The 12334-nt window shown below is 34.2% G+C and overlaps 1 protein-coding gene across 1 annotated transcript in view; it reads right to left on the bottom strand.

Annotated features, from left to right (window-relative positions):
- Nucleotides 1–12334, bottom strand: part of LOC149795949 (synaptogenesis protein syg-2-like) — a 60304-nt gene that overhangs the window by 4900 nt on the left and 43070 nt on the right. Inside the window, exons 5-9 of the mRNA XM_089963899.1 lie at nucleotides 8265–8573; nucleotides 7434–7724; nucleotides 5973–6227; nucleotides 4003–4302; nucleotides 709–1038 (exon numbers count right to left, since the gene is read on the bottom strand). Coding sequence (XP_089820025.1) covers nucleotides 709–1038; nucleotides 4003–4302; nucleotides 5973–6227; nucleotides 7434–7724; nucleotides 8265–8573 — 1485 coding nt within the window. The remainder of the gene's footprint in view (nucleotides 1–708; nucleotides 1039–4002; nucleotides 4303–5972; nucleotides 6228–7433; nucleotides 7725–8264; nucleotides 8574–12334) is intronic.

The following is a 12334-nucleotide window of genomic DNA, read 5'->3' as shown; positions in this document are numbered from 1 at the left end:
CTTTCCTTTTCGACTTCTGATAGAACCTTCAGGATTATTTAAGATTTAATTAACAATAATGTAAGTTCCTTTGAAATTTGTACTTTTGTGTTCTAGAGAAATAAATTATTTGTTGAGTTACTAAACGTATTGGGTTTAGTTTTTCTGTTACTTAGTTTAAGGCCATAGAGATGTAAAATCACACGTTTAGCATATGATCATGTATTACAGAATTCAATACATAATAAGATACCCTCTTCCAACAAGTTACTGAGTAAAGTATGATGATTGAAGACATGTCATGACTTTATTAAATGCATGGTGCTTTGGAGGTATGGATTGGAATTCTGAACCCGCTTGTTAACATTTCCCATGGATCAAATCAAAATGAACATGTTGGAATAATGTTTAAAATGTCCATTAAATGTAAGTGTCAGTTCCGCTATGAAGACAAAATCACAAATTGCTTATTGCTTAACTCCTGACATGTGAAGACAAAAACACAAATCATTTATTGCTTAACTCTTGATAGGGACATTGAATATATGGATGTCGGTTTAGAAACCAATTGATGCATACTGATTATGTCAGACAAATTCAGATTTTATCAAATTATCTAAAAGTTTATTATCACTGACCTATAGCCTGACTTCAAATTAACTAATTAATGGAGATCTTATGTTATAAAGTTAACCAGTGAATTTATAAGAAAATTCTTATACATCTTACCATAGTGAATCAGCTGAAATGTAAACTCTATCTGGCCAATAGCATTTTTCAACACAAGTGTATAGTTGCCAAAATCACCCAGTGACAAGTTCTGTAAGACGATATGTGCCATCTGAGCCTCCAACTGAACTCTTTTGCCATACATCACGTATTTAATAGCTTTACGAGTGAGGTTTATGTTTTTAAGGCTTGAATTATCAACAGTTGTGGTTCCCTTTTGAATGTGAAAGCTTTCTATGGCGGGATCACTGTAGAATGGTATCGATATATTAATAGACTGATCTATTTCTCCAGTGAATGCAGTCTTTCCAGGCAAAATATTGGGCACACCTGGACAAATAAATAAGAATGTATAGATTATCATTTTCTTAAATATATAAAACAAGCCAGTGAGAACCAGTCATAATGACCATATTTTGGTCATTAATAAAGAAGGATAGTAACGAGAAATAAATTTAGTTTTCAAAAATGAATAAAACACGTCACACAGTTTCATCAAAATATCCCCAACGTTCTGTAACGTACCGCTCTTTTCAACTTTGATGAAGCCATCTACAATAAAACGAGGTGTTATTATGATAGGCATATACTTTATCTGACATTCCCGTTACGGTATTCCGTAGTATCATTCATACTGAGTCACAAAGCCACTGAGAAGCCCAAGGTTGCATAGACACATCGTAATCTATATGATCCTTTTGTTTTGGGGTCTATCATAACACAAGGTTATTCCAGCAGACCATTTGGAACTGATTATATGCCTTAATGTCTGTATCTCACTTGGATGTTCAGATGGATTGTCAGTTTTACCTTCATTGATCCAGATCTCGATCTCTCTCTCTCTGTTTGTGCTATGTTTGTCTCTCTGGATATGTGCAGTATAAAGTGACATACAGAAAGATCGAGCGAAGAAAACGAGAGACAGACAGACAGAAACAGAGATTGAGACTGATGATAAAAAAGTCCTATGGTTTGTAGAATTTGTAATTAAGTCATGATAATGATATGGATGAACTGTAAATTACTTTAAATGTATTACGCTTGATGGGAAGCTTGCGTAGCCCAAGATTATATATATAAGTTTGTGTCACTTTTATGTTAAGTATTTGTTTTGTATATTTTTCTCCTCCTGGATAGCAACTTGCTTAGCCCGAAATTATATATATATATAAAACAATTAATACTATCATACAGGTTGGAGAATATTAAATTCGTACTCTACTTAAGATTCTAAACCAGGTCCGTTAGTATACGTCACCCATCAACTTGCCTGCACGCACCAGTCCATATTCCATGACGACTAAGCACACATCACCAAACACTGATGCAGCTGAATCGGTGTTATTTGCACTCGTGCGTAGCAGACACATTCGCATGATGACCTAGTAATTAATTCTCATTTACTTACACATTCATTCTTGAATGCTATGAAAGAAATCAAGGTATATATATAATTAATAATATAATTACAAAATAATTACAAATATATTTCTTATTGTAATCAACTGCAAATACAGGAGTACAATATAATAGTTTGCTTGAAAATGTGTTTTTACCGAATTACGAACTTTTAGCTTATATTACAGATCATAAAGCATAATCATCCTTTGTGTATGCCTGGACATGGAATGTTTCTAACACGAAAGCCTATGGTGTCGTAGTGATAGAGCACTTGTAGGGTGTTGTCGGGTTGGATAGCAGTTACATTCATCCAGAATGATTCCATTACATTACAGACTAGAATTAAATGTGGTCTTTAGCTAGCTAATCTAATTTCCTTAAGATAACTTGCATGGCAATTCTACAACTCAATGAACTAAAATATTTTTATATGTCTGCATGACCATAGTACATAATGATGTGACTGATGTACATGACAAAGTGAAATTTGTGTCCAAAGCAATTGAGTATTTTTATCTGACATCTAAATTAAACCGTGCATGTTACAAGTGATCGCAATTTAAAAGATGACATTACTGAGTTCACGTGACAACTAAAAGATTAGAGAGATTTCACTTACAGTCACAGTTTTAACCAGATGTGCCCACGCACGAAATATTTATGAGGAATGAAGCTAGTACCCACTCTAGGAAAGAAAAAAAAATAACAAATCTCACAAACTCACTAGCTCATTGTATTAAATTATTTATAATGATTAAGGAAGTTATTTAAATTAATTGTTTCCTTTTGATAGGAGAAACGTCAGGATACCTTCTGAAGATTAAATGATTGACTTGAAATAACCAAAATCATCTTTCCTTAACACTTCTATTCTCATATGGATTACATTACCTGAACTGGTCATAACATACCTATATAACCTCGCTAAACTATACAGTTCCTGCGTACTATTGTTCTGTGATCGCAAGTACTATATCATTCATACCAGGATCAGAAACCAATGTAGAGACCTTAAACAAGACCAGTATGGCAATCACTATGTCATTATATTTCCATCTGTACTTAATGCACAGATCAAATGCAAAATCTAATACTTGATCTGAATGGAATCATCTTTTCAGTCTCTGCAAACACTCTCATATCTGACATTTCTGAACTCAAAACTGAGCAAAATTTTAATATCTTTAAGTTTAGTTTTCAAAAGTACATAAATGATAAAAGGAGTTTTTAACTATTGTTTGTTTCTTAGATTTTAAATATAAAGGGATTCTGTTTATTATAAAATATCATTCTTTCTTAGGTTTGATGAAGGTCCTCTTTATACTAAATGCTATTCTTTCTCTATTTTGGTAACACCATTGTTTACTTATTGCTGATATCTCCTTTTCCTTTTTATAGCCTTTATTTTTAGCTATAATCACAACTTATTGGTTGTTGCTTTTTTGTGTTGTTTTTTCTTCTTCTTGGTGGGGAGTTTTCTTTCAGCGTGTCGTGTTTGAATAATCTTTACCACTATATTTGTATAGCGAAAACCTTATATAATGTTTTGAGAACCTTTTACCAGACGCCTTTGCATAATTTAGCAAGCAGAATATATTTAAACTTACTAACATGAATTCTTGAAAAATAAGATGAGTGAAGATGGAAACCTTTGCTAATGGCATGTACAAACTTATATATAACGGTACAACCCATTCAATTCATAGAGCTTATAAGATCATCTGTGTAATGTAACAGAGATACATGTCAGTATGACATATCCTTTTCAAAGTAGATTTCCATAGTGTGGTAAGTAAAGTTTGGTTGGCTAAAGGTAATATAGGATTGAACGGTTTGTAACACAAGCTACGTGTGAATGTAATGTATTGTTCGCATGTAAAACGTCAATTATACCTGTGATGCGTAGGATCTCAGACCCTGTTTGCTCGTATTTGCCGTTATTCCCTATGATACCATTGCTGGCGGAGCAGATGTATGTTCCTTTATTTGCCAATGACAGCCTGTCTATACTAAGTGTAGTGTGAGTCGCGTTACTTATACCATGTAGCCCAGTCCTGATTACTTCATTTCCCCACATGTGTACCCATGGGTAGAAAGTGTTCTTTTCAGGGACACCACGAGCCTCACAAACGAGTATAGCATTCCTATTCTGCATAGTAGTATCAGGTACGACTACCTTAATGTCAGGGGCATCTGTGAATTAAAGACATATAACTGAATGGTATCATTTATTCGTGGTTGGTGAATAAATACACATTTTTGGTTTCCTTTGCAAATCTTGCAAGACAATCATATCATTTAAATGCTTTGGCAAGTTACTGAATACATATATTGCTCTTCTCAGATAGTTATTTGCTGTTATTAGACTGTGTTTCTCCAAATTCAAACTAAAAGTACAATAATAGTACCTAAATTATAACAATTTACATATTCGCACACCCGTATTAATATTATAGTGTCACACTCGAGTTATTTAATTGAACAGGGCAATTTAAGAATGTAAGGAATGATACACTTCCTTAAACATATCTCCTGTTCAGCATCAAACGTAGATTCAAGTATATTTGATGAAAATGTATTACTCAATCAATGTCTCAAATGGATGAAATCTTTAGACAATTGAACAGTTCTAGTAAAATAAATCCTGAATGGTTTTCTGTAATTCTACATCATTTTCACGGTTGAATTTTTCAATGCAGGATGATATTTTATATTTTGTAAATGTCTATGTGTTCACATATACCTGTGCATATGTTTCGGGCTTGATGCTTTGATCTTTAAAATCACTTAAATATCTAGTGTCAAGCCAGATTCTTCACATTATGTTGTATATACTGTATATATTGTACGTGACAGATAGAAGGCCTCAAGGTAGATTAGTTCTGTAACTAATTGAGTTACCTTCTCTAAATAAAGTCTTGATTATTATTATTATTATTATTATTATAAGTTACACTAAGTCTCCAAACATATAATTTATTTGTCAGTAAGTAAATGGATCCTTCGCCAAATTAATTAATTAATAGCCATAATATTTCCATTTTGAAACTTCCGTATATTTGTGATTTTTCACTATGTCAGAGCATGTTCTATGTTTAACAGGATCACTGTCTTAATGTCTTAAATCTTTTTCACTTTAAGATGCCGTTTACTTTCTTCCTTTCTTTTTTTTTTTTTTTATATCAACAACCAACATTACTTAACAGAGATTCATTTTATCAATCGACAATATCAAAACTTCTAAATGTATGAATTATTAACCAACGCAAACATAATTAGAATGTTCACACAATTTGTAACATAAACTAGAGCTAGACTGCCCATATTAACACTTCTTTTATCGTTTTATGGTGATTTCAGCACGAAGATACACATTACAGTGAAATTTTATGTTGAAAGGATCTGCATAAAAAAAAAAAGTCAATAATTGCCACATGCAAAATTAAATATATTTTCATCTTTGATATCATGAAAGTTTAGGTACAGAGAAAGAGTCATTATAGAAGTTTTATTTGCATATGTAGAAAATACAAACGATAATATGGTGGCATTAGAGCGAACCACAGCAGGAAAAAAAATGTCACATTTGTCTCGAGACTAACTTAAACCGAACTTCTACACATTCCGGTAGATAATCTAAAATGAAAAAAACTTTGAAAGTGAAAGCAAATTCAATATGATGTTGCTTGTGATGAAACATTTGTAGACATTAAGGCTTCATTTGATGTAATTTTATTACTTGCCTTATTTCAATGAGAGCAAATACTACAGGAAAGGGTTTAATTGACATTAATTCCTGCAATATATGTTTAAACTTATCGTAGCTTAAACCTGATAAGTTGGAATTTATAATACAAACTCACATTGTACAATTATATAAAGTTGCTTCTGACTTGTTAGTGTACCATACTTCCTAGACGTCGCTGTGGCCTCACATGAATAGGTCCCAGTCTCCTGCTTACTGATGTTACCAAACATCAGAACATTGCCATCTTGTCTATTCTTCCATCGCATGACGTTGGGTGTGGGGTTCCCACTGGCTTCACACATGACAGATAATGACTGGGTCTCATTAACAGCTATAGGACTGGTGACGTTATACCGGATGATCGGATAGTCTGCAAGAAAGAATAATATTCAAGTAGAATTCAGTTTCTATAAAGATAATGAAGCACTTTTATGCCACTAGATTTGCATATAAACCTGACAAGAATGCTTTAAGTTTGATAGAAATGGGCCATAAGTAAATGTTTTTTTTTTGTTTTTTTTATAATACGTTGTTCAACTCTCTGCAAATAATACATGTGCAAAGGAGACAACATGTCGTTGTGTCATTTGTTTCAAACTATGTTTCCGTACGTCTGAAATGCTGTTCCTCTTATATGGCGGAGACAATTTTTAATTCATTTAATGCATTAATATTCCTCTATCCCAACAACAAAAGATAAGGCCAGAGAGTGGTGCTAGTAAGTTTCGTCACAAGACACATTCATTTTTTCTAATATTCGAATGGATAAATTAGCATTCCAGTCATGGGTTCTTGCAGATAGAGGCAGGGGAGGTTGGTGGCACTTGCCCCTGGATTTCGCCGCTAAACATTTTTTGGCCTACATCTGTAAAACGTAACAGCTGATCACTACAATGTTTGCCACCCCCTCCCCCTCCCGCCCCATAAAATAATTCTTCAGCATCTCTAGTAACAAGCTTCTTACAACACATTATTAATTTATTTGAATACTTGTTGGGAATATCTGAAAAAGAAGTAAGACAAAGTATACGAAATCACTTGACGTTATGATCTTGAAAAGAATAAGAGTTGTTCGAAGAAGGTCTTTGTGATGCTGAAGAATGTGCCACTTAAACAAAAATAGAGTTTCAGCAATCCAGGTAGTCGCCAGACAAACTCAAAATGAGTTATCACGAAAATGCAGAAAGAAGTATAACTGAGACAGAATTATTAAGGAACTTTACATTTCACAGCCAGAAAAATTGTTTTTGTGTAATTCAAGGTGTATACAAGCGAAACAAAACTTACAGATTTTCAAAGCGCAATCCTAGGAGTAACATATATCACATTTCACCATAAAATGTTCAAACATCTAGACATTATGTTATTTAATGCATTATAATTGCTAGTAGGCTTTATCTAAAGGTAAGATACGGTCACTCTTAAAGTACCGTTGACATAATTTCATAACTGAATGTTATCATTAATAGCACAATTAGAATTTTATTGATTTTGTAGACAATTTAATGCGTGGGATATATAATTATAACGTTGGTATTGTTTTCTTTGAAGTGGATGGGAAAGATAATATATTTACACTCAATGTCCAGCGTCAAAGGTTCTGACACAATTTGCAGGTCTTTGTCAGTAGTGAATGTGTTTACAAGCTTGCAGGAGACATGCTTTCCATTGTCATTGGGAGTAAGTCCCGCAATCACCAGTTTTCCATATCTGTCTGCATTACCCTTGTCACTGACCCATGTCACATTCGAGATCGGGTTACCATGGTCACTGCTATAACACTGGAGTATCCCTGTGGTATTCTCAATCCACGGGAAACTATTCTGAACTTTCCCGTCTATTGTGACTTTTGGTGTGCTAGGTTTGTCTAAAAGAGAAATGGAAATGGTAGCAACAGTTATTGTTTAAAGTTAGCTTACAGGATGAAAAATGCTTTAAAAATGGGTGACGCTGTTTAGACATATTATACGTGTTACTGTAATAGATGTAAAACTAATACAATATTATCATACAATGAAGTGCACACTTATTATTCTGCTTATTTTTATTACATATACCTTATTTCTCTAAGAACAAGCCACTTTGGAAACACGACAAAATGACATTTATCCTGTTTTTTACACACATTTCATATTTATTCAGCTTTTATAGTATAAATCCAGCATTTAATCTCAAGTTATGAACCTAATAAAATTGATCGGGAAATACAAAGTCTATGTTGGACAGGGATGTCATTTGATTTAATTGAAAGTCGGCGTTTGAGCAGGATATTTGTCCTTGATAAAGTTGAAATCCATTTTGGTCCCCCCCCCCCAAAAAAAAAAAACAAAAAAAAAAAACATGGTTTAAAACATGTATGATCTCCACCGTGTGTGATATATGCATATGTTGTGAAAAAGCCCCTTACACCAAACTGTCACAGGATGCTTGCTAGAAGACACAGGCAGCTGATTATCTATAAACCCATCACATGATATTCTCTGGTTTTGGTCACTCTTCAGCACGGTTAGGTTAATCTGACTGATCGTTGTATACAGCCCGGTAGTATCAGTAGTATTAGTAGTGGTGATGTTGTTAGTCAGCTTTCTTGTACCCAGCATCCAAGTAATCGAAGCAATGGGTCTTGATGGACTGCTGGTACAGGTCAGCAGTTTTGGATACCCTTCATAAAATACAAAGTTAGTGGACACCGATAGAAAGACTGATGTCACCTCAACTGCAATAGAAGAAGGACACAATACCACAAATGTTCGTCATTGAGCAAATAAAGAAAACATCAAATACACACATGCTTTATTAACGACTTTTTTATATAAATTATATGTAGTCATCAAAATATAATATAACGATGTGGTATCCATATCCTTAGATTCTGGCCCAGAATAAATCTATCCACTTAGAACCATACATGAACAATTCAAAGCATGGAAAACATTAAGATGCCAACGATATAAACATAAATATACTCTGTCTTCATGTATATCTGTCTGTCTCTCTTTTGATAGATAGATAGATAGATAGAATTCATATGTCCATTGCGACAGGTGTTTCTGTATCCACAGCCGAATAAAGTAAAATTCATGTACACTCAGACACTTTTCTAATTCGCATTTTGTTCCTCGGCTACTAGGGTAAACAGGTAAAGCACAAGTCTTTAACTCAAGAAAAGTGCGACGTTATTTAGTATTTATCCTTCCTTTATTATACATCAAGGTACAAATGCGTCTCTTCAGCTACTATAATATTCTAGGACACATTTAGGTCATATGAACTGACAAATAATACTTAGTTTTGTTGTTTTCCATATTATACAAGCATGCATGTAGTACATTTTAATCGTGTAGATCGATATGATGATGCAGGTAATAAAGACATGGAAATTGTTTCGGATGATTCCACACAATTACTGAATGGGTTTTCCTGCAACATATATATTTTTCTCTTCTCCTTTCTGTGAAAATTTAAGCAAGGGACATCCAGTTTATTTACAAATAATAATTCATTGGTTTTTGCTGGCTGCTATGAAAATAACCTTCTAGAATCGAAGTCTTTCAGGCACCACTAACATTTTGCATAAACGCTTTTACAAATATTTACCAATTTGCCAAGAAAATATTAGGTTATAGGCTCTGAAACCCTAGTTTTGAACACACACACACACACACACACACACACACACACACATATATATATATATATATATATATATATATATATATATATATATATATATATATATATATATATATATATCGACCTTTAACGTACTGTTCACATATTAATCAACGTAAACATTTCTGGATATTACAAATATAGGTAGAATTAAATATTCAAGGTCTTCCGCTCCCCACGCATTAGGTAATCTTTGTTTACCACACCATAATATCAGTTGGGACCTATATTATTCCCCTGCCTATCCATAAGTACATTTGACTAAAACCGGTATTCATGCCCTTTCAGGCACTATGGTGACATGTAAGTTCTATAAACACATTTATAGCTTTGATGATTTTTACTACCCTGTATATTATTACTATTATTATTATTGCCTTTATTATTATTATTATTATTATTAATGTTATTGCCTTCGTTGTTGTTTTTGTTATTATTATTATTATTATTATTATCATTATTATTATACATAAAATGAATGTTTGAAAAAGTGACGCTTTTTGGAATGAAAGTGTGAACAAGAAAGGTCAGATACATGTACAAACCCGTGCAGAAGCGGCTTCGGGTCTCACTACACGTAACTGATATAATGTTCGCCATCTGTTAAGTTTTAAAATGGGTATGGGTTTGGAGCAATGGAGGTGCAGGATTGGATGTTTCATTCAGCCAAACAAATCTATGAAATCTACATCAATGACAAAAAAGTAAATCAGTGGTTTATCTCTGGCAGTGAAATGTGTATTATTTTTCCTGTTTTGTCTGTGCATGGAGTGGAGACTAATCCAAGTCCTGGACATAGGGAGCAGCAGGGAGGGCGAACAAGCTCTAATTTGTTCACTTGTATTTTCGCAAATTAAGCCTTCCTAGGGATCGCAAAAATCGTTTACAAAAATACGCGATCGTCGGTGACGCGTTGAGAACGTCGCCCTTCCTGCTGCTCAGTTAAAAGTTTTATCTAACCCAATTCGATACCGTGTTCGAGGATCATGTAAATGTATTGTTACAAATCCGTGCGGGTTTATTTTAGCACGACTAAAGAAATTTCTAAATTTATTTATGTCCATATCGCCGCTACACCAGGTCTGATGAATATTTCGTAACGTATGAGTATCAACTCCGTTAAAGACAGTAAGAATATTACAGTTATCCCTGATCACTTTAGGAATCTGTGTATACCGCTGGGTTACATAAATGACATCTGTGTTTTTGTGTCTACCTCTGGAAAATATCTTGGCAGGGTTTGATTGTTTGTCCAGCATAATATCATCGTAAACAAATAAATTGTTAACTGACCCATCACTATCATCGATACTTGGCGCTTCATTGATGTCAGTTATAAATTCAACAACATCATCTCCGCTTAATGATTTTGCGCTTTCATTATAATCTTTTATTACATCATAACAACGCTGATCGTCCACAGATGGTGCTACCAGATATAATTTATCCCATTTCATCCACTTCATTATTAAATTAAGTAACAACTGCGTCTTGCCACTTCCAGATGGACCTATAATAATCATGCGAACATAATTTGTTTGCGCTGCGTGATGCTTAACTGCTTCTCGTTTCCTTGTAGCAGAAAGATCAGTGATTTCCATTAGAAAATATATAAAAAGAATATGGATTTATATTGTGTGAAATGCAGGGCGCGGACACCGACAAGTTATCTAACAACCATTACGACAAAAAATAACAAATCTGCGGTCACGGGCCAGTGTGAGCGATGCGGTACAAAGAAATTTAAATTTATTTCCATTGGCAAGTCAGGTGAAGCACCAAAGCCATTGTCAAAGCCAAAATCAAAGTCAAAGTCAAAATCAAGTAAAAAAAAAAAAAAAGCAACACGGAGGTGATATTGCAGCAAAATTAACAAAACTACCCGGGACTCCGTGGGCTAAATACCCAGGAGAAAAACACCCCCAGGATATAGTTATTGCGGCCCTGGAACCCGACTTGATATCAGACTTGATGACCAGGATCAACCAAAATCAGGTGAGTATCCGATAAACGCTATTGATAAGGCGTGTCATGCTCATGATGTAGCTCATAAAAGTAAAAATATGCAAGATAGGCATCTCGCAGATGTGAAATTATTTCACTCGCTAAATTCCATCACTGATAAATCTCTCAAGGAAAAATTAGCTAGCTGGTTAATAAAAGCCGCGATGAAAGGTAAATTAGCGCTAGGTGCTGGTAATTAATTATAATGTAGTCGATATATTATTCCCCAAAAGGATATTGGAGGGGTAGTGCAGCAATTAGTAAACTCGCTGAGGCACCAAAAGTTACACGCGTTACTGCTAAAAATTGGTTATCCAAACAGGCAATATGGCAAATTTACCAACCACCGCCTAAACAAATTCACTTTGCACATTTCAATCTTAGTGTGCCAAATGAAGTTCACCAAGCTTATATATTATTTCTGTCACATGATACAATTAAAATCAGAAGACGTCAAAACACATACAAATACGCGTTAACTGTAGTTGATGTTGCAAGTAGATACAAAGATGGGAACCGTTAGCTACTAAAACAGCATCTGAGGTTGCTTCTGCGTTTGAACGAATTTATCAACGAGGTGGTCTACAATGGCCACATCTATTACAAGTTGACCCTGACAGAGAATTTCAAGGTGCAGTATCATCACTGATGAAACAACATAACGTTACCATCACACGAGGACATACTGAAATTCACCGTTATCAGGCGATTGTTGAACGATTTAATCGAATACTTGCTGAGTGGTTATTTGGATATCAATACGCGAAGGAATTCATTCAAGACAAAAGATCGCGCGAATGT

The sequence above is a fragment of the Sinohyriopsis cumingii genome, chromosome 7 (assembly GCF_028554795.1).
Source record: "Sinohyriopsis cumingii isolate HCF-2022 chromosome 7, ASM2855479v2, whole genome shotgun sequence".
NCBI lineage: Eukaryota > Metazoa > Mollusca > Bivalvia > Unionida > Unionidae > Sinohyriopsis > Sinohyriopsis cumingii.
This window is presented reverse-complemented; position numbering and strand designations above follow the sequence as displayed.